Source organism: Ovis canadensis, chromosome 7 (assembly GCF_042477335.2).
Source record: "Ovis canadensis isolate MfBH-ARS-UI-01 breed Bighorn chromosome 7, ARS-UI_OviCan_v2, whole genome shotgun sequence".
Classification (NCBI taxonomy): domain Eukaryota; kingdom Metazoa; phylum Chordata; class Mammalia; order Artiodactyla; family Bovidae; genus Ovis; species Ovis canadensis.
In genome coordinates this window covers 92,290,056-92,313,264 of record NC_091251.1, presented here as the reverse complement: position 1 = coordinate 92,313,264, position 23,209 = coordinate 92,290,056, and the positions used below count along the sequence as shown (strand labels likewise).

The 23,209-nt window shown below is 44.8% G+C and overlaps 1 protein-coding gene and 1 non-coding gene across 14 annotated transcripts in view; both read left to right on the top strand.

Moving 5' to 3' along the window:
* The window catches only part of SLC8A3 (solute carrier family 8 member A3), a 168,037-nt gene that overhangs the window by 4,184 nt on the left and 140,644 nt on the right, over positions 1–23,209 (top strand). For 12 of the 13 annotated variants that reach the window (XM_069596900.1, XM_069596909.1, XM_069596906.1 and 9 more), the window contains exon 2: positions 16,427–18,272. In XM_069596900.1, coding sequence (XP_069453001.1) covers positions 16,489–18,272 — 1,784 coding nt within the window. In that variant the 5' untranslated portion in view covers positions 16,427–16,488. Of the gene's footprint in view, positions 1–16,426; positions 18,273–18,572; positions 18,735–23,209 lie in introns of those variants that run through there. The other variant, XM_069596911.1, reaches the window with a different exon arrangement.
* TRNAC-GCA (transfer RNA cysteine (anticodon GCA)) lies at positions 1,859–1,930 on the top strand. The gene has a single exon. It is a non-coding gene; the product is annotated as a tRNA-Cys (tRNA).

Below are 23,209 nucleotides of genomic sequence, written 5' to 3'. Positions count from 1 at the left end.
TAGGGAGAGGAATGGTGGGAGAGAAAGGTCTTTGAGTGAAAGGCAGGCTCTGTCCATGGGATTTCCCAGGACACAATACTGGAGTGGGTTGCCATTTCCTACTCCAGGGGATCTTCCCTACCCAGAGATTGAACCTGCATCAGTCTCCTGCATTGCAGGCAGATTCTTTATTGCTGAGTGGTCAGGGAAGCCCTGAAGGGATCAGTATGCAAAGGCCTAAAGCGGACAAGAGCTCGTTCAAATGACTAAAGACTGAGGGTAAAGTTCAGAGAGATGAGTTTAGAGGAGTTCAAGGTGCCAGATCTTGAAGGACTTGTACTTCATGCTAAGGTTTTCCACTGAGTTTCCGGTGGGGACTTGGGAAGGTTTTCAGTACTGAAGTGCAGGGTCAGATTTGCATTTTAGATAGTGCATCAAGACCAGAATGTAGCGAGAGGAAGTAGGGGACTGTTGCAGAACCCTTGTGCATGGTCATCCTGCTGGCCTATGAGGGAGAGTTAGGGGGTTCCTCTTTCTGTTTTAGCATACAAACCAGAGCTGTCCTTCTAGGCAGGAATTTCCCTATTTTCCTTAATGAGATTGGTTTGTGTTCAGTCGTCTCTTTGTTTTTTGGATGGGCACTCTAAACCCAACACTGGGTAGACCATCTCAAGAGAAAGGAAAAATGGCCCCAGCATGTCTAAGATACTCTTCCCAGTCAGCTGAGCTGCTAGCAAGGTGGACCCCTAAAGATCTGAGATCTCTGGAGCCTGGGGAAGGTCTTGAGTAGGAAGGTGAGGGATAAGAAGGATTGCGATCCATAGAGACTATTGAACAAGACATCTAGATAGGAAAAATCACATGTATATATACACTTTTATAATATGAAGAGTAAATAGAGGCTGATTCCTGAATCAAGTTTATTTAGATGTGGTATACAGGGTCATGTCTACTAAGGAAATAGCGCTTGGAATGGGTCAGGTAGCATTTACTGTCTTGATGTCTGAATGACAAATAGTGCTTTTCTGGTTGTGTACAGGAACGCTGGGTCATGTTGGGACTGGATCCGGAAGTAGGTCTGGAAACTGTATTCCTGCCTGGGCTTCCACATGGCAGTTTCCAAATCACTTGAGAGGAGAAGATGTCCAGGTCACACACCACTTTGTTCATCCTAGAGACTGAACCAAATAATGTGAGCTTGCACACTCTTCCTTTGCACCCTGATCTCCCAACTTTGTTCTCCGTCCTTACTTGTCACTGGTCTCACAATTTAAAAAAGCTCTCCCTTCCCTTCCTGCCCGGTGTCCCTCCTGCCCCGCTTCCATCAGCTTGCCCTGAGCTCTTTCTTTTTGAGCATTAAATCCCCTCCATCTGATTGTAAGCATGCTTAACATCCTGGCAAGAATATCCCTTTGTTCACTTCCTCCCCTGTCATTTTCTCTTCCCATCTTGCTTTCCACACACTCTTGAAATTTTAGAGTAGACATCTGTTTCTATTTCCCCATCACCCATTCATTCACTTATCCCGTGCTTTCTCATTTTTTCCTACCTTCTGCCCAACTCACCAAGGACTTCTCATTCCCCCAAACATGATAACTTATTCCTGATTTCCCCCAACCCCCATCAGAAAAGATTGATCATTAGCTCCGTGAAACTCTCCCCTCTTGACTTCTATCACACAGAACTCTCCAGGTTCCACTAGCTCTCTAGGTGGGCCCTCTTTCACTTCGTCTCCAAGATCCTCTCCTCCCTCCCAGTTTTCTCCCACAGGTTTGCTATCGCACCTCAGGCTGCAAAAATTACAGCCACTGTGTGTGATAAAGTGCTCCGTTAAGATGGAAAAGGCATTAAATTTGTACTGTAAGATATTCTGGGGGCTTCCCTGGTAGCTCAGTTGGTAAAGAATCTGCCTGCAGTGCAGGAGACCCAGGTTCAATCCCTGGTTTGGGAAGATCACTGGAGAAGGAAATGGCAAACCACTCCAACATTCTTGCCTGGGAAATCCCATAGACAGAGGAGCCTGGCAGGCTATAGTCCATGGGATTGCAAGAGTCCAATGGACTCTAATAGCGACTAAACCACCATCACCATTAGATATTCTGAGTGAGAGAATGAAAGAGAATACACTCACACAACTTTTATTACAGTATATTGTTATAATTGTTCTATTTTATTATTCGTTATTGTTGCTAACCTATTTCAGTTCAGTTCAGTTCAGTTGCTCAGTTGCATCCGACTCTTTGCGACCCTATGGATTACAGCATGCCAGGCCTTGCTGTCCATCACCAACTCCCAGAGTTTACTCAAACTCATGTCCATTGAGTTGGTGATGCCATCCAACCATCTCATCTTCTGTCGTCCCCTTCTCCCTCTTCCTTCAATCTTTCTGGGCCTAATTTGGAAATTTAACTGTAAATGTGTATATACAGGAAAATACATAGTATACATAGAGTTAAGTACTATTTGCAGTTTCAGACATCTACTTGGGGGTCTTAGAATTTATCCCACACAGATAAAGGGGGACTATTGTGTTGCTTACATCTGTTCAGTCCATTCCTCTCTTCTCTATCCCTACTACCACTACCTCAGTATGGATTTGACAATCTCTTACATAATAATAATAATTATAATAGAAATTATTATTATAGCAGCCAACATTTGTATGTTTGCAACAGAGTCAGGCTACTGTATTCAAAGTGCTCAACATTGATTTTTCCCACTCAGTCCTTACCGTACCTATAAAAAAAATAACTTTCTAAGCTATATTGTTACGATGATACTATAAACAGTAACTTTCTAACATCTTCCCAACTTCATTCTTCCAGTCCTTCAATTCATTTCAGTGGCTGTTATAAGATTGCCTTCCTAAAACACCAATCTAGTAGGCTTGTTATTTTCCCACACACAAACCTTGAAGGGCCTCTCACTTTTTGCAGCAGTCCAACTCCTGACTTTCAAGGTCCTCCATGGTCTGCTTCACCACTCCACTTCCAGCCTCACTTCTTACAGTTCCCATGTGGGCACCTAAGTACACTTGTCCTTTCTTCTTCTGCGCCTTTGTTCATGGTTTGCCCTTCACTAAGAATCTTACTGTTCTTCAGTTCAAATGCCTCTTTCTGATGGGAAGACTGTGAAGAAGCAGTCTCTTATTCTGAATTTTGATAACGCAGCATCTGTTTCGCACAAGTCCCTTATATTTATGGAAATGCAGATTTTTTATTATTAAAAATATATATTTTTCATCTTGAGACTTACCTTCTTTCCTGGACCAAGTGCTTTGTCTCTCCCACTTATTGTTGTATGGTATGTAAAACGCAGTGGCTGGTCAATGAAAAATGAATAACCTACCTCACTCTTGAGGCAGGTGGACTAAGATCAAGAAAGAGAATCTGTCCTATTTATCATAAAAGGAGCCAGTGAAGGAATAAAAAATCATCCCAGGAACGGGCAATGTGGTATCACAGAAGATGCATTGAACAAGTGGCAAGAACAGTATATTTTAGTCATTATTTCTTCTGACAACTACAGGCAAAACCCATTGCTGCTCTCTGGGCCTCACATTCCTTACCCTTAAAAAAGGCTATGTTGGATGTGTTGACTTTTAATCTACTTCCCTGACAATTCTGTGTTTTGTGGGTCTGGTTCCACAGCTTATAGATCACCTCCTACTAAGAATATTGTTTCATGCTGATTACATCTTTTGTTTCAGAGCTTTCCAGCTGCAATTTGAAGCCCCCAGTGTGTCTGTTATTACACTGGGTCTCTAGAGGTGAGATGAGCAGCCAACCCAACTGTCTCGCTGTCTGGGCTACAAGGCATCCTGAGCTGTTTGAGGGTCCTGGTGGCCTGAGGTTGGCCCTCCTGTGTGGAGTCCCTTCCCACTGTGACCCTCCAGGGCATTCTCAGAATGACTAGTAGTCACGCTCGGCCCCCAAATGCTCCAGACGGTTCAGTCTCAAGTCCTACGCTTCTGCTTTTCCTTTTTCCATCCAGGAAGGATGTATTTGGATCCATGTAGACTCTGTTGAGAGTCTACCTGGAATCCCTTTGCCCAGCGGCTTACCAAAGGTTCTGCTTACTCCCTATCATATCACTGTACTCTCTCCCCTAGGATTCAGGAAGAATCATCTTGAGTCTGTGCCTTCCAGACCCTCAGGAGGAACTAATGAGGGAGTCAACTTCAAGGGGAATCATTACTGACCAGCCAGTGTGTGTGCTCTAAAGTAGAGGAAGAATGGAACTTCCCTGATGGTCTAGTGGTTAAGACTCCTCCTTTCCGTCGCAGGGGGCAGTGGGTTCGATCCCTGGTCAGACAGAGAGAGCTCACAGCTGTCAAGACAGCGGCTGGATCTGTGGGAAGTCCTAGGAGTCTGCTCCTAGCGCCCTCTTGTGAAAGAAGGGCCCAGAACATCCTTGGAGTTGAGTGTACAAGAGACTCTCCCAGCCATGTATCAGAGAGAGGACTTGGAGTGCTTGCCTGAGTCCATTCGCTCTTCCTTTGGTCAGTGATATGATCTAATCCCATATTTTAACATTTAAAAATTAAGAGAACTGAATGGTATTGAAAAATAGATCAGTCTCCTGGAAAATGAGCTGAGGAAAAGGTACATAAAAGTACCAGCTTTTATGACCAGCTCTCCCTTCATGGGTAGCCAGTAGGGCAGAGGGATGTCAGTCCTCTCTCTGTGGATAATTCTGGAAGATAGAGCCCAAGTCATTTTCTCTGGGAACACGGAAAGGTGGGAATGATACCCCCTCAGGCTGCCCTGGGCCTCTCATCCCCGTGGCCCAGCCCTGATTTCCTTTCAGTAATAGGGAATGTTGTCTCTTGGTCTTTGCTGACATGATGCTTTTCCAGCTTGGTGGAGGGAGACCCCCTGAAAGCTGGAGGACCGAGGTTAGGTTCTGACTCAGTTATTTCTTGGCTTAGAAACTCTAGGCAGCTAACTGAGCCTCTGTTTCTTCATCATTATGAACCTCCTCGTGAGGACTGAATGGGAGCAAGAAGGCCTTTGTCAACTGTTGGTACAGACTATCACTTGATATTTGTTGAGGGAATAGTGCACTATGAGTGTTGGCTATTGTGAGGCCATACACTCTAGAGGAGAAGTAAGGTGCCCATGAGAGGACTAAGGTAGATAGAATGAAATGCATTTAGAAACAGTCTCCCAACAGCCTTCCAAATACTTTGTGGTCCTGTTGGTGCTTTCAAATGAACAGAACTGCCGGCTCTCTAAGATCATTGGTTTTAACCATCTACCTCTCTACCCCAAGGCTTCCCAGAAGCTTGACATCTCCTCTCACAGGTGCATCTTTCCAAAAACGCTTTGTCCTGCAGAGTGAGCACTGATCTCTTCAACAAATGCTGACACTTACTCTGCCAGGCTGCAGTCAAGCAGCCTGAGAATATCATGGTGAGAAAAAAGATCAAGTTGTCTGCTCCCATGGAATTTATATTCTATGATAAACCAGTGAACAAATAGAAAAACAATGATTCTAGCCGGTGTGGGTGCTCTAAAGAAAAGAAAAGAGTGGGAATTCCCTGATGGTCCAGTGGTTAAGACTCTGCACTTCCACTGCAGGCAGGATTAAGTTGCGAGCTTTCAAAGATGCAAGCATGCATTCCTTCAACATTAGGCATGAGTGAAATTGCAGCTTGCCCTCCATCTCCTATAGCTGAGGGTCTTTGAACTCTGCCATCTCCCACCTCTTCACCCTCCTCCAGTCAATAATTCTTCTTGCCTGTTCACTTGATGCCAGCCCCTGTATGCCAGCTGTTTTACTGTACTCCTGGACTTTTCAAGGAACTGTACTGTAAGATTTAAAATGTTTGTTTTTTGTGTTGCTTGTTTTTTTAATGAATTATTTGTGTGAAAAGTATTATAAACCTATTGCAGTATAGTACTGTATAGCCAGTTGTGTTCGTTGGGTACCTAACCTAACTTTGTTGGACTTAGGAACAAATTGGACTTACAAATGTACTCTTGGAAAGGAACTCATTTGTATGTAGGGTACTTAACTGTATCTGATTTACATTTTAAAAAGATGGTAGTTGCTGTTTTTCTGGAGCACAGACTGTAACAGATGTGGCAAGATTGGCAGCTTTGCACTAGTCCAGGTAAAAGACATAATATTGAACCTCCAGTAGCTGGAAAAGAGTGTGCCATACAGTTGGCACCCAATAAACTTGAGAACACATCCAAGATTCTGCGGACCAACTGAAAACAGAAGATTCTGATAGTGAAAGAGGAATGAAGAGACACCGCTGGCCCCGAACCGCATCAGGCACCGTCATCATCCCAGTGGTCCTGCAGGGTTTTTCCTGTAAGGATCTCCAGGACTGAAGAAATGGGAGCTGGAAAATTCGACACAAATTGGTCAGACTTAGATAGCTGTATAGCTTTGGGACGTCTGTGGCTGTGAGACAGATGGGGCCAGGAGAATTATGGGCTCTAGTGAAGAAGGCCCTAGAGCTCCAACAAAGGACCGGAATGCTCCTCAGTCTTGTCAAGGTAGTAACCATTTGTTGGCTCAATAGTCCAGACTGTTCTGAGTCTGGGCTTGCAAGTGGCACAGTGGTAAAGAACCTGCCTGCCAGTGCAAGAGACGCAAAAGACATGGGTTCGATCTCTGGATTGGAAAGCTCCCTTGCAGTAGGAAATGACAACCTGCTCTTGTATTTTTGCCTGGAAAATTCCATGGACAGAGTAGCCTGGTGGGCTACAGTCCATGGGGTCACAGTAAGTTGGACACAACTGAGCACGTGCGCGTGCGCGCGTGCACACACACACACACACATCCTACTTTTGAAAACACGCTTCAAACCCCTGCCTCCCCTCAGCAGGCCTGCTCTCATTGCCTGTGTTCAGGTTCTGATCACATCTCTCTCAAATACTTTGAGAGTCTCTGAACTGGTCTTTCTGCCCCTAGTCTTGCCCCACCTTCATCCACATATCTAGTTTCTGCATTGTTGTCAGTCTAGGTCTCCATCCAAAGGAAAAACAATGATCTTGTCCCTCCTGTGATTAAAAGACTTTCAGTACTTCCTTATTACCACTAAGGTAATGACCAAATTCCTTGAATGGGCATACAAGGCCTTTCACAAACTATTCCTCAGTGATTGCTGCAGCTTCTCTCAGTTTTCTTAAATACCCTGTCCTTCAGACACCCTGCTTACCTTTCTTTAAACAGACATTGCTTGTTGAGGCTGACCTGCTCTTTAGCATGGCTTTCTCTTACCTTTATTTGAGGCGCAGTGGCTTTGACCCAGTTAACTCATGTTCATTCTTCAAATCCTAGACCCAAAGTTGCCTGGTCCATGAAGTGACCCTGATGGTCCCAGGCAGCACTTGACCTTCCTTCCTCTGTACTGTCTTGGCACATTGCACATGCTTCCAAATCTAGGATTTTTTTTTTTTTTTGGTAATTTGGTTTTCTGTCACTGTTCTCCAGTGAAGTGTGTGCTCCTCAGGGGGGATTACATTTTTGTTCGTATAACTCAAATTAGAAAAACCTTGCTCACAGCATCCTAACAGATGGGATGCTCCCTTTGAACACTGCCAAGAGTGGGAGAAATCACTGGCTATTATGCCTTCTATTTTTGTACATTTATTCATGGATCTATTCATTCACTAAGTATATACTGAGTGCCCACTCTATGCCAGGCACTGATATAGATGACAGGGGTACAGAAATACCAAACAGATAAAAATTGCTACCCTCTAGGAACTTTTATTCTAAGTTTTTTTGAATGTGCAAAAAAAGAGGTGGGTACCTTCTCATCTAATTCAGTGAAAGTCGACCCATACTACATGAACTGAGTTTCATACAAGTGCATGCGTGTGTACGTGAATAAATGAATCACTGAACGAAGATGGCACGAGGAACAACATGGAGAAGTCAACATAAGATACCATCCATGGAAAGGAAAATACTTAGAAACATGTCTTGCTGAAAATGGGATGAGCAGCATCATTTTCCTGTGTAGATAAGGGAGCTCTGGGTCTTTTCTGTTTCTTCAGTAAGAGTGTAGATTAAGCTAACAGCAGGTTTAGGGAGAGACCATGGGAAAATCTACGTATATGGGTAGGGAGTTGATGCTTTTTGTCATTGGCAGGGTTTGGAAGGAAGTTAGAGTCCAGGAGGGTGGGTGTTTGTCTAGAGTCTAGAAAGGCTTTGTGGTAAACCCACTTATGAGTCAACTCATGATACACTAAGAGTTCTTCTTTTGGTCCAGAGAAATTCGGTAATGGTTGGAATCCCTGAGATGCAAATATCTTTCTTCGTTAGTCTGTGTTCCTTTTATTCTCTCCCAGGATTCTCAACCTTGGCTGTACCTCTAAATCAACTAAGGAACTTTTAAAAAGTCTAAGTATTGAGACTTCACTCCCAGAAAGTCCAAAACTTAGGTCTGAAGTAAGATCCAGATATCTGTATTTTTTAGAGCTCCAAAGTTATTCTAATGCACAGCCCTCTTTAGCATGTGATCCTGGTTCCATTATTGCCTCCAATGTGGGGGATGACTTACATGCAGATGTAGACCCAGCATCTGGAGAAGCAGAACCTAAATTAGGTGAGCAAGGCCCTCTCTTTCTTCCTTTCACTCTGGTCCCCTTGCATGGTTTGTGATTCTCCAGATCTGTCAAGGACTCACAGAGGGCAAAGTCCTCTGGCCTCTAGAGAGTGTGATAAACCTTTGAGTAGAGTCAACAAGCCTTGGAATCATAGAATTTTGGAGGCAGGGAGGATATTAGAGATCAGATCCAACCTCTTAGCCCTCTGAACTGAGTGTGATAACTTGCTAAAAAAGAAAAGTCCCTATATTGAGGGGGAATCCCTCAGGGAGTTTCTGTAAGTGTGTAGGAGATGGACATGCAGACAGATCAGCCCAGGTTAATGTGATCACGTGTGACAAGTGCTTTAATGGTCATCAAAGGGCTAGAGGAACGTAGGGGAGAAAATGACTCAGTTTGAAGGTAGAGGAAGAGGGTCTTATCACGGAAGGCTTCCCAGAGGAGATAGAGATTTCCAGGGCTGTAGGTTCTTGACCCAAGGGCTCCAGATTCCTACCCTGTTTTTCCACCTTCACTTTTAGACTTTGGCATTTCACATACCAAGTTTCATAGCTCAGCTGTGCTACTCAGCTAGTGGACCTGGGTAAATTAGTAATCTTTGGGCCCAAGTCTCCTCATCTCTAAAACAGTTGCTGCCGCTGCTAAGTTGCTTCAGTCGTGTCCGACTCTGTGTGACCCCATAGACAGCAGCCCACCAGGCTCCCCCGTCCCTGGGATTCTCCAGGCAAGAACACTGGAGTGGGTTGCCATTTCCTTCTCCAATGCATGAAAGTGAAAAGTGAAAGTGAAGTCGCTCAGTCATGTCCGACTCTTCGCGACCCCATGGACTGCAGCCTACCAGGCTCCTGCGTCCATAGGATTTTCCAGGCAAGAGTACTGGAGTGAGGTGCCATTGCCTTCTCCAACACTACCTAAATCATTGTGGGATCCTTAGGTCTTAAACAGAAGCTATAGAAATGCCTGATGCAGTGCCAGCCATAGAGTAAAGAATACTCAATGAAGAGATAGGATTGTTGTTATCATTTTAAAGTCCTTTATTTATATACAGCATGAGGAGATTGAGGCTTGCTGGTGCTTCCTCTTTGTGTGTGGCAGTGCCTAGGAGAAGGCCAGCTTCATAACTTTTATGAAGTTATCATATGACTTGGATGCCATTAAGGGTTTGGAAGCTTTGAGGAAGGCAAAATGTGACAATTGCATGGGAACAGAGAAGCAAGAATCGTAGAATATCAACCATGCATACTACTGCAAGGTCCTCGATATTATAAAACCGTGATGTATTGCAGCCACTGTCCATAAGGTTAGAGGCATGTGTGCAGTGACCAACTTGAGAGCTTAGAGCAGAACAAGAAAAAGAGTAACTTACATGATATCATCATAGTGTCATGCCCATAATTCCTTGTTTGTCTTTATCCTTCATTAGAAGAAAATTTCAAATGGTCGGGGATGTGGTGTAGCACTTTCACGGGTGTATGCTCAATCATTAGTGCAATGCTTGGTCCAAAATGGGCATTCAAAGAGCAGTTGTTTAAAAAATGAGTTTGACCCAAGGTGCTTTTGGTAAATTCAGATTGTAGGCTCTCCTTGCCTTTGGGGGCCCCCTTTTCCTACCACCCTCCCTTAATCTCTTCTCTTCTGACGTCTCCTGGGGAATGACTGGCTCTCACACTGCTCTGGGCCAACCTAACTGAAATATGTGCCTTCTCTTCTTTGCCTGTTGTGGAGATGGACCTGCCTGCCATCAAAGCATTTTTGACTCAAAGCAACTATGGAGATTATCCAACCCAACACGAATTTTCTGGATGAGGAAGCTGATGCCGTAAGAGTTCTCTGACTCTTCGAAGTCTCATAGCTTGTTGAGGCAGAGCTAGGAAGAAAGTTCTTGCCTCTTGCTTTCAGATTTGGGGCTCTTCTACTGTTTCAGGCTGCCTTGGAGTACGTACCATCTCCAAGTTCATAGTGAGGGCTCCATATCCAGAAAAACTCACCCTCCCTTCCCCAGGCCCTTTACTTTTCAAAGGGTTACCCAAACCCAAGGCATCTACCTAGCATGGTGGTTAATGCCAAGTGCTCTAGCGTCAGACTGCCAGAATTCAAGAGCTTATTTGTCTACTTACCATGATTTGGGCAAATTATTTAACCTTTGTAAATTCAAATTTGCTTATCCCCTGGAGAAGGGAATGGCTATCCATTCCAGTATTCTTGCTTGGAGAATCCAATGGACAGAAAAGCCTGGTGGGCTACAGTCCATGGGGTTGCAAAGAGTCGGACACGACTGAGCAACTAACACTTTCACTTTCAAAATGGGCGTGACGATAATATTAACTTTTTTACTTGGAATATTCAAAGCGATCATAATGGATGAAAAGCAGCATCCTTACATTTTCCTCCTTGGATCTAAGTTCCGATTGTGGCAGCCAAACTACCTAAGTAGCCAAGGTCGCGTCTTTCCTATTTGGGTGCCGGAAATTTAGTTCCTGCGTTTCTGGGAGAGCTTTGCCATGGAGAGGACTCTGCAGGCTCTCAGCCCCTGTGGGCAGAGGAAGTACAGGAGAAGAGGCAGTGTTCTTGGACTCGGGTGACACTTCAGATCCAGTGCAGCCTGGCTGCACCTAAAACTTTAATGTAAATTGGCTGTGACGTCTGTGCAGGGGCCCAGATTTAGAAGCAGAGCAGGATGCATCTACCCAGGCTGGTGACAGACCCGGAGGAGTGTTCCCATTGGAGAAAGTGGAGGGCGTAGCAAGAGGGAGAATTTGCTCAGTCTGGCCTGGTGGCTCTGTTTTATTAATGATCTGGAAGAGCAGAGGAAAGTGACTTTAATTAAATTTGCCAGTGATATTAAAAGATGTCAGGAGCCACTGCTGAGGACACAGACACCTTGCAGATGGCCCTGGGGGCTTTAGGAAAATAATCCAGGAAAAAAATGAGAGGCTGTGGGCTGAGCTGAGGGGTCAGAGGGTCATCATAGGCAGAATGTACCCTAGGCTCACCCTCTTTGTCTGTATCTGTTCTGTTTCTAATAGATTTCTGACTGATCTTCCTGCTTTGGTTTTGTCCCAGTTACAGCCACCCTAAAACCTATCTAGCCAAATTGGTTTTTCTGGAATACAGATCAGACCATGTCATTCTCCTGTTCAAAATCCTATCATTGGCTTTTCACTGCCCTTAGGATAAAATCCCATCTTCTCAGCCTGGCATATAAGACTTGCCATGAATTGGGTCCTCCCTCTGTGTCCAGCCTCATCTTCTGTCCCTCCTGCCTCACACTGATTTGCCTGTAATCCTATGTACACAGAGGGCTTCCCTGCCCCACGTCTTTGCTTGGGCTGTTCTCTTTGACTCAGATGCCCTTCCCATGTTCTTTCTTTTCTCTCTCTCTCTCTTTTTCTTCTTTTTTTAACTAAAATGCACTCATGCTTGAAGCCTCATTTCAGGGATCACCTCCTTCAGAACGCCTCCCTGAATCCCCAGGTTGGCTCAGTGCCCTGCTTGCGTTCGGCAGCATTCGGCCCACACCCTCACTGATGATAGTAGAAGTGCCTGTGTGCGCAGCTCTCCACCCCTGCTCAATGGGGCCTTGGAGGGAAAACCCCGTATCATAGTTTATTTTGTCCGGCGGCCTCTAGGACAGGCCTGGCAAATCACAGGCACTTGTTAATGTTTGTCAAACTGATAGGAAGGAGAATATTTGGGTGGGAGACGGCCTTGGGGCAACCAGGACACCTCCAGGAAATCTGCTACTGCTGCTAAGTCGCTTCAGTTGTGTCCGACTCTGAGCAGTCAACTCAACCAAATGGTTGGCTCTCCTGTGAGCGTACGTAGGGCAGCCAGATTGCTTCTAAGACCACAGAAGACTAGAAGCTGACTGGGGCTTGTGAATGTTCTGCAACAGATTGGGACATCCTCATAAGCTGGAGTGGTTAGGGCCATCAGCTTTATGTCATCTCTATGTGGGCTCTGGTTCTGCTACTTCTTTGCTTTATACTTTGAGTAAATGACTCAAATGACTTAACTAAGACTCAGTTTCCCAAAATGTAAAATAGGGATTAAAATAGTACTGATCTCTAACAACAACTAATAGGGTTGTTATGAAGATGAAATAATACGTTTGAACTTTATGCACACAATAACTGCTTTTAAGCGTTAGTTACTGTCCCTAATATCTTCCTTGTTTTGGGCAGTTCTGGGGATCTCAAGCTGGGTCACCTCCATGAGTATGGCTTAGGCTCTGATTAAGAGCCTTCTGGAAACACCGAAGATCAGTTGGGTCTCTAAGGGAGTGCAGTGAACCACCCAGGAGGTAGGGATCCGTCTCAATCAGTGTCTGGGGCTGGAGTTATGGCAAAAAATTACCATTGGCTTGTTCATCAGAGACATCCCCTCTCCCTCTAACTTCTCAGGCAGAAACCATCTCCTGGCAGAGCTGGAGAGAACAACTAGGCATCCCCCAGTGGTTTCTCACCTTCAGTTCTAACATCTTAGTGCAGGCAATCCCTAACCACTGTCTTGCTTTGTTTTCTTTTATTTGTTCGTTCAGTTCATCTGTTGTCTGAGGGAACAGTCTTTCTAAACTGACCTCTGATTATGACCATGTGATAGCATAGTCCCCATAAAAACCTGTTGCCACAAGTGTCTGTGGGACCAAGGAGAATAAAGACCGTGATCCTCCTTAATTGTCCCGGTGGGTATGAGCAGTCGGAGTCCTCGTCCCCCGTCGATCAGGTTAACACTACTACCTGAGTGTCCCCTGTTTCCCCTGACTGCAGCAGGCCAGCCTCTTCCCTAACCTGTGGGTAGCCCACCCCTTTGGGCTTGGCCAGTTGTGCAGCTGCCACTGCCTGTCACCATGTTGGCTCTTGATCAAAGAGCTGCTGTCTCTTCCTGCATGGGGCTCATCAGAATTCACAAAGTGTTGGGTTTTCAGAGGTCAAGATCCGTGTCTGTCCACAATTCTCCTGGTAGGTGAGTGCTAACCCTATGAATAGGGTCTCTGTGCACATCGCAGGCTGTGGGGGCATGTTCAGTCTTTGAATATGGATGCCGATCACCTTCAGCCTCTCTGCTCCTCTACAGTCGATGTCATAGCCTCTTCTCCCCCAAGTGAGGTCAAAGCCCGAAGCACCTGCTGGGGTGACCCCTGGTACCTGGACTAGTGGGGATTATGAGCCTCAGCAGTTGGCTCCCGTCCGAGGAATACAAAACCAAGTTAATCCACAGAGCCCTTTGGGAGGAGGGCCTGCAGGATTACCATATGCACCAGGGTGTGTCCCAAGGGCAACTTCTCTTCGAGGACAAGCCTTGGCAATTGAAAGAGGTCCTAGGTAGCCTCTAACATCTAGTGAGGATTTGTCTACGAGATCTATTTTTTTCTAAATGGCTACGATTCAGATTGTAAAATGACTTTTAAGAAGGCTGATTTCTGAGTGTGTGGGTCTGCTCAGGCTGCCATAACAGAATACCATACACTGAGTGGTTTAAACAACGGAAATTTGTCAGGAGGCTGGGATTCCAAAATCAAGATACTGACAATTTGATTTCTGGAAAGAGGTCTCTTCCAGGCTTGCAGATGACTGCTTTCTTCCTATGTCCTCACAAAATGGAGCGCTCTCTCTTGTCTTCTTAAATGCCACCAAGCCTATTGAATTAGAACTCCACTCATGAATTCTTTTAGCCTTAATTACCTCCTAAAAGTTCTATCTCCAAATAGAGTCACATCATGGATTAGGGCTTCAACATAGGAATTGGTGGGGGGATTGTACAATTCCATCCATAGCAGTGAGGAAGCTTCCCTAGGGCCACATTTATTTATTCCAAAACATACATTTACTGAGCACCTACGAACTACCTACTAAGGATACCATGATAAACAGAATAGACATAGTCTTTGCCTTTTTGTTATAGCTTAATGGATGAGTTAGTCATCAATCATATAATCCCACAAATACATATGTAATTTCAAAATTCTGTAAGTGCCATGAAAAAAGTTAAAGGAAACGAGTGGACCATTTTAGGGTGAAGGAAAGTTTTTGTGAGAAAGTGACATTCAAGCTGAGAGCTAAAGCATTGTTACGAGTGGCAGTGCAAAGAAGAAATGATATTTTTAGTCATGGGTCATGTTATGGGCAAAGGTCTTGAGATGGAAAATAAGATGGTGTACTCCAGGACCTGATGTAAAGGCCATCACTGCAGAAATGCAGTGAGAGGGACAGTGGCAAGAGATGAGGGGGACGAGGAAGAAGGTAGCTCGCACGAGGCTCAGCAGGTCATGGTGAGGATGCAGGTCTTTATATTGAAAGTGAGGGGGAAATGCCGAAAGGCTTCAAGTAGGGGAGAAGGAGCATAGGCTTTTTTTGTTTTTTTTTTGTTGTTGTTTTTTAAGATGACTATGGCTATAAGAGAAGATGGAATAGAGAAAGGTCAGCTTTGGAGTGAGTTCAATGAGGAGGTAACTGAGTAAATTCATCAGGTGAAAAGTAATGGGCTGTGTTGGTGGTGAGAGAGATGGGGAGGAAAGTTGATGGGACTTTGTGTTGGACTGGAGAGAGAAAGGCTTGCAAACAGGCAGCGGTTTCCAGGCTGAGAAACTGGGTGGATGGAAGTGCTATTTTCTGAGATAGGAAACAGCAGAGAAGGAGGAGGAGCAAGTAGAGAGTAGCAGCATTCTTCCGTTACTAACAGTATTCCTACATGCTTGTAACAGAGGTGGAAACATGGGCAAGTTGTTTTTCTTTACGGTATTGAATAGTTATTTGCAGTCTCATTCCATCTGAATGAGGCAATGAGTAGAAAGATAACTGCAGTTTCAGCTGAATTTCTTCCATTCTTCTGAACTCATGCTTACCTTTTAGTGTCTTGAGGTCAGCAGAGGAGGCTGAATTTCACCCTGAAATCTTGCCTACAGATTAAAAAAACTTATTTAAGAGTCACTTGCATGTTGTTTATAGTGCTTCCTACCACTTGGCCCTTGTGATGTTTGGGTTTCAAGTTAGAGTGGCTGACTGATCTTCATCTTCCTGTAACTGGATGCCTAAACTCTTTCATAAGCCTGTCTTGCTGGAGGGCTAAGGACTGCTATGGACTGGGCCTTGGGCACCACTCACAGGGCTTCGGTTTAGCTACATGACAGGTAGTATTCACTACAGAATCAATTCTCTTGATTTCTCAAGCAATCTCAGAATTACAACTTGCCTCCCTAAATTTTCATCTGGGGAAGGAGTTTTTCCCAACTGGGCTCAACTGCGCACAAAGCAAGGTGTTCCATTTGCAGGAAAGTAGTCCAGGATAACAGTTCAATTCAGCATGTACTCCTATAAACTTATGTTTTGCGAGATTCTTGCGTATGATGACAGTGTGGCAAGGAAGGCTGAAAACCCTAGAAACAGTAGAAGTGGGGATGAAGATTCCTGTAATACTTGGCCAATTTTAAGTTAATTCTTGAGAACTCTCACAGATAACAAAAGGGTTGGGAGGCAAGACTAAAGGGGTATCAATTAAATTTCCATTACCAATATTCCCAGCTATTTTAAGCCATTTTTCTACTGACTCTACCAGATGGTCCTAAGGACAGAGCAGCTATTTGAGCCTCCCAGTGACATCTATTTTTCCAAGTGAGAGACTGCCCCATATCTTAGTACAATATGTCACTCAAGATGAAGCATCAGTTTTTATTGGTGGGAACCTGCCATTTATTGTCCTCCTTTTTTTAAAAAGAAAACTTTTTATTTTTTATTGGGGGTATAGCTGACTAATAATGTTGTGATAGTTTCAGGTGAACAGCGAAGGGACTCAGCCATACATATACAGGTATCCATTCTCCCCCAAACTGTTCTCCTTTTCTTCATGCCTTTTTCTGCCTCTCTGATCTCTTCTAGGTCTCTGGCCTGTCAGGAGGACCATTGGTGCTGCAGCGGAAGCCAGCGGCTAAGTCTTGTGTATGGCGTGGTTAAGGTTGCAGCCTCTCACCTCTGCCTTCCTCCATTTTGGGCTGATTACCTTTGTGCTCTTCCTGAATGGTCTTCGGGCAGAGGCTGGCAGCTCAGGGGATGTGCCCAGCACAGGGCAGAACAATGAGTCCTGTACAGGGTCATCGGACTGCAAGGAGGGTGTCATCCTGCCCATCTGGTACCCGGAGAACCCTTCCCTTGGAGACAAGATTGCCAGGGTCATTGTCTATTTTGTGGCCCTGATATACATGTTCCTCGGGGTGTCCATCATTGCTGATCGCTTCATGGCATCTATTGAAGTCATCACTTCTCAAGAGAGAGAGGTGACTATCAAAAAGCCCAATGGAGAGACCAGCACAACCACCATTAGGGTCTGGAACGAAACTGTCTCCAACCTGACCCTTATGGCCCTGGGTTCCTCTGCTCCTGAGATCCTCCTGTCTTTAATTGAGGTATGTGGTCATGGGTTCATTGCTGGTGATCTGGGACCTTCTACCATTGTCGGCAGTGCAGCCTTCAATATGTTCATTATCATTGGTATCTGCGTCTATGTGATCCCCGATGGAGAGACTCGCAAGATTAAGCACCTACGAGTCTTCTTTGTCACTGCTGCTTGGAGCATCTTTGCCTACATCTGGCTCTATATGATCCTGGCTGTCTTCTCTCCTGGTGTGGTCCAGGTTTGGGAAGGCCTCCTCACTCTCTTCTTCTTTCCAGTGTGTGTCCTTCTGGCCTGGGTGGCAGATAAGCGACTGCTCTTCTACAAATACATGCACAAAAAGTACCGCACAGATAAACACCGAGGAATCATCATAGAGACCGAGGGCGACCACCCCAAGGGCATTGAGATGGATGGGAAAATGATGAATTCCCACTTCCTTGATGGGCACCTGGTGCCCCTGGAAGGGAAGGAAGTGGATGAGTCCCGCAGGGAGATGATACGGATTCTCAAGGACCTGAAGCAAAAATACCCAGAGAAGGACTTAGATCAGCTGGTCGAGATGGCCAACTACTATGCTCTCTCCCATCAGCAGAAGAGCCGCGCCTTCTACCGGATCCAGGCCACCCGTATGATGACTGGTGCGGGCAATATCCTGAAGAAGCACGCAGCAGAACAAGCCAAAAAGACCTCCAGCATGAGCGAGGTGCATGCCGACGAGCCGGAGGACTTTGTCTCCAAGGTCTTCTTTGACCCATGCTCTTACCAGTGCCTGGAGAACTGTGGGGCTGTGCTCCTGACAGTGGTGAGGAAAGGCGGGGACACGTCCAAGACCCTGTATGTGGACTACAAAACAGAGGATGGTTCTGCCAACGCAGGGGCTGACTATGAGTTCACAGAGGGCACTGTGGTTCTAAAGCCCGGAGAGACCCAGAAGGAGTTCTCTGTGGGCATCATCGATGATGACATTTTTGAGGAGGATGAGCACTTCTTTGTGAGGCTGAGCAACGTTCGCATGGAGGAGGAGCAGCCCGAGGAGGGGATGTCTCCCAGAGTACGCAATAGTCTTCCCTTGCCTCGGGCTGTCCTGGTGTCCCCTTGTGTGGCCACAGTCACCATCTTGGATGATGACCACGCGGGCATCTTCACTTTTGAATGTGACACTATTCATGTCAGTGAAAGCATTGGTGTCATGGAGGTCAAGGTTCTGCGGACATCAGGTGCCCGGGGCACAGTCATCGTCCCCTTTAGGACAGTAGAAGGGACCGCCAAGGGTGGTGGTGAGGATTTTGAAGACATATATGGGGAGTTGGAGTTCAAGAATGATGAAACCGTGTAAGTAACCCTTCCATAGTCCGTCTGCCTCCATCACTTTCACCCCCTTCTCTCTTGCCCCATGCTTTAAAACTTTCCCTTGTACTCATGTTAATGTCAAACTTTGGTTCCATCACAGGTATGCAAGATCAGCAGACACTCCTGCCAGGTTCTGCTCCCAAAATCTCCTTCAGTTTTCTCTCTTTAAATTGTTTTCGGGCAAGGAATACCATGGCAGGATCTAAGCGCACAGGACCAGAACATTTTGTCCAGTGAAACTCAAAATGATAGCTGGTGGGGGTGTGGGATGATGGAAGTTCTGCTATCAGATTTGGGGAGAGTCTTGTGATGAAGCAAGATCTAGGAGACTGCTTGGGTCTCTCCTTCCTTCTCTTCTCAGGCCAAGGGCTTACATGAGCTTTGAAGGCAGTCCTTTCCATTCTGAATCAGTGATGATAGTCCAAGCTGGACATCCTCAAGAACGTGAGTGGCATTGGCTTATGCTTTTCCAGTACCATAATGCAGTTGTATTATATAAGCAGATTTCAGGCACCTCTCCTTCATTTGGAAATTGCAAAATTGATTGAAACTTGGCAGTCTCTTTAAGCATCAATAGGCTTATTTTATGGTGTGAGGCTTGCCCAGTCTAGGTGAAATGAATCAATATGGCTTGAGTCCTGGAGGTATCTTAGAGAAGCAGAGCTCCCAGGGCAGCAGCCACTAGTCTTTAGTCACAGGTCTAAGCTCCAGAATCTGGCTAAGCAGTGGAGGAGAAGCCTCTTAGGAATTGTGGGAAAAAAGACATCTTCTGTGTGGTCATCTCTTTTCACAGTCCAGAGTTCTAAAACACTGCTCAGGTCACTGGCCCATTTAGCCCTTCAGACACTGTGGGTCTTATGTTTCTATTGCCTCTGTCACTCCGAGGCCTCTCTGCATTGAAACATCTGTACTGGGTGTTCTATCCTATTCTCAGATGGATATCTCTAAAGAATAAAGCAGACTGACTCTGCCCGGGAGACCAGACTTTCCAGGGTTACCAAGAAGGAAGGAGATGAGAAAGGGGAACCTTGCCTCAGAATTGCTGCTCACATCCAGAAGCAGTAAGCACTAGCAGGGGAATATCGGAGGAACCAAAGGGACACGTATAGGAAGTGGGAGATGTCAAACTGCTCCAAGAACCTGCTCAAAACACTTTCAATGGGAAATGAAAGCTCTCATCTGTAAAGTGGGAATAGCAATACTTTCCTTGCCTCGAGGTGGGCTCTTTTTTGCAGTTCCTCCCAGCTCTAGGATCTTCTGAACTATAGACATAGGCGCTCAGTGTAGGTCATAACCTGCACCAGCCAGATGGAACAGGGGGATACTGTCCCCTGAAAGGAAATAGCCATTGACAGATTGATTTATTAGAGCCCTGTTTAGTCATTTTGCAGGAAAGGATAATCTCTTGTTGGCATTAATAAAAACCTGTGCCTTTCTAGAGAATACTCTGCCTTTCGGTGTGCTCTGGGGAAGATGCTTATGCGTACAAATGAAGGCCCTCACGGTGAGGAAAACCCCCATGAAATTTCATGCGTATTTATGGCAATGTCAGTAGATAAATTACTGTCAGGCATTAGATGACATCAGCATTGGCCATAACTGGAGAGCCTCGTGGTCCCTCCCATTCAGTACCAATCTGCTGAAGGCACCGAAGAGTAGTGTTCTGAGAGATCAGAAGTTGGGATCCCAATTTCTTAACCTCGTTAGTAATCAACTGTGCACCTGGGATCTCCAAATATGACTAAACCTTCCTCAAACCTGTGTATGTTTTCAGCTTGATTACTGTCTTGGTGTAAATGAGCCTCATGAATGATCACTTCTGGGTAATATTGGTTATAAATATGTATGAACTTATACACGTTTGAGATGCTGGCCCAGGTATTCTAAGGTTTCCCATCTTGTCCTTTGCATTATTTTTTTAGACATCAGTAGAATTTAGACTACCCTCTTGGCCTTTTTCACTGCAGAAGAATAAGTCCAAAACCTGCTAATCTATTCTCGCAAAAGGAGGCCTACTTTTGATACTTGAAATTGTAATTTTACAGCTAGAGACAGTATGATACAGCAAGAAAACCATGGGCTCTAAGTATAGTACTCTGTGGATTAGGATTCTGGCTCTAGTACTGATTTAACCACATTGGGGAAATTTTATTTATTTATGAGATTTTTTTTCCCATTGATAAAAAGGAGATCATAATGTCACTCTAGCAGATCTATTATAATGATTCATGATATTGTATCCCTGTACATGTTATGTACATGTTATATACATGCAGTGTCCCCTGTACATGATATGTACTCGGTAAATAAGCTCATTAATAGTAATACTGATGAATTAACACTATTCTTCAAAAGGCACCACTGAGGTCATCAGGTTACTTGATTTTCTAATTAATAAGCATGCTAGATTTTTGGTTATCATGAAGGTTACTAAACTCAGAAAATATTGGAGCGAGAAAGGACCTTAGAATATCATTTAGATATTCTAGAGTAGTGTTTCTCACATTTTAATGTGCTTGTGAACCAGCCAGGCATCTTGCTAAAATGCAGATTATGACTTCCAATATCTAAAGTAGGGCTTGAGATTCTTCATTTCTAACAAGCTCCAGATGCTTCTGGTTCCCAGAAGCAGAGCTGAAAGGCTCTAAACCGTGACGCTTAGGAAGGAAAGTGGCTCTTCAGATGAGCTGCATGACTGGATCGTGAATGCTTGCTTTCCAGTCCAGTGTTCAGCTCCATCTTGGCTCGAGTCTAGCTCTTATCCTGAGACCCTGCTAACTGTGGGAACAGTCTGAGCCCTGAGATTGGAACCTTCGGGGGACTTGGACAGAGCTGTGTGATGCCTGGAACAATTTCACTTTCTACTTCCCCACCAAGCCCAGTGGCACTGTCGCTTTTGCCCTCACCATAATGCTCTGAATCTGTAGAACGAAGCCAGGGCTGTGCTCCACCAACAATATGAGGTCCATGAATTCATGCATTTGGCTTTATGCTTTACTTCTTCAAACGTGTCCTAGGATGGAAAAACACTCTGGTGTCTGACAAACAGGTGTGAATCCATCACGCATCAGCTGTGTAACTTTAACAAGTCATTTCAGCTTCAGAGTCCCAGCGATTTTGTTGCAATGATAGGAACAATAATACCTATCCTTCGAGATTATGATTAGTACCAGATACAGATAGTAAGAAAATGCACCTTAGCACAGTGCCTAAGTGCATCAAAAGTGCTCAGTCACTCAACAGACATTTATTAAATATCTGCTACATCCTAGGTACATTACTAGTACTGGAGAGAAATAAGTGACTAAGATGAGGTGGCATTTTAACTCCCAAGGATCTTATTCTCCAGTGGAGAGGATACAAGGTATACAGACAAATCAAAACAGGTGGGAGAAGTATAGTTTGAGGTTAGCTCAATAAAAGGGGAATGAAAGCTTCTCCTTCTGTGCGTGACACCACTAAAGTTTTAAAGTCACCTTCATCAAAGATGTAGTAGTGAAGTAGGTGAAGGGTGGGGGTGGGTACATGATTACTTTAAACCCACTTTACAATAAACTCGTGATATTTGAGAAGGATGCTGCTGCTGCTAGGTCGCTTCAGTCAGGTCCGACTCTGTGTGACCCCATAGACAGCAGCCCACCAGGCTCCCCCATCCCTGGGGTTCTCCAGGCAAGAGTACTGGAGTGGGTTGCCATTTCCTTCTCCAATGCATGAAAGTAAAAAGTGAAAGTGAAGTCACTCAGTCATATCCAACTCATAGCGACCCCATGAATTGCAGCCTGCCAGGCTCCTCCACCCATGGGATTTTCCAGGCAAGAGTACTGGAGCAAGTTGCCATTGAGAAGGATACTACTGACATCTTTGTGGTCTGGAAGAATCCTGGTAGTTTGTGACTATGTAGCTCATCCTAGGGATTATGGCCTCCAAGCCTCCTGCACATTAATCTCACTCACTGAACACGTGACTCACTCCTGTATACCAGGCGCACAGAGCGCCTCTGCAAAAATAAGATTATTACAGCTCATTGACCTTTGGGGTCTCTGGGAATAGCCAAAGACTCAGATGTCAAATATGCAAATAGCAAGATCTACTATAATTAAATAGCGTGGGCCTCCTTCAAAGAATGGAGTGTAAGCTGTACCACACATTTCCCAAGCAAATATAGAATGTTGAAACTGGAAGGTATCTGTCCTCCCAGTTTTACAAGTTATGAACTATGAGAATCTGAGATGCAAAGTGACTTGTCCAAGATCGCAGAGGTAGATATGATAGAAAGTTAGACTTTAGAAAGGACTTTTCTGGATGCTACTGATTTAATGTCTCCCGCTCCCCTTTTGGACTTTTCCATTTTATTTTTATCCATCAAAATGTTAACTTTGGAAAGAATATGAAAATTCATGGGTGAAAGATGCTCTGGAAGGACACATCCAGGAGTGTTTTTGTGAGTAATGCCTTAACTAAGAATAATAATATATTACGGACTATTTTTAATCTCTTGGTTCACCTTGAAACTGTTCAGGAAGGAAAATATTGAACTCATAGAAAAAATTTTTAGAAGGTTTATCTTAGTGATCTCTTGCTGAAAAAAGTGACAGTGTAGCTGAGACATCTCTTGGTGATGGTTAACATTACGCTAGACCTTGTTCCATGAAATAGTGCAGTATTTTTTTCAGAATGATACAGGCCATTCTCTTCCAGGGGTGCTTTCTCTGTAAAGTTTTAGCCAAAGGCATCTTCCCATGAAAACCTATACAAATAAGGAGTTACCCAGGACACAATTTTCACATTCTCCAACTTGACTAAACAGAGTCAGGTTTTTGCTTTTTCTTTGGCTCAGCAGAGTAATAGGATAATTTTTATCTGGTCACAGAGGAAGATAAGGGGCTTCCCAGGTAGCACTAGTGGTAAAGAACCCTCCT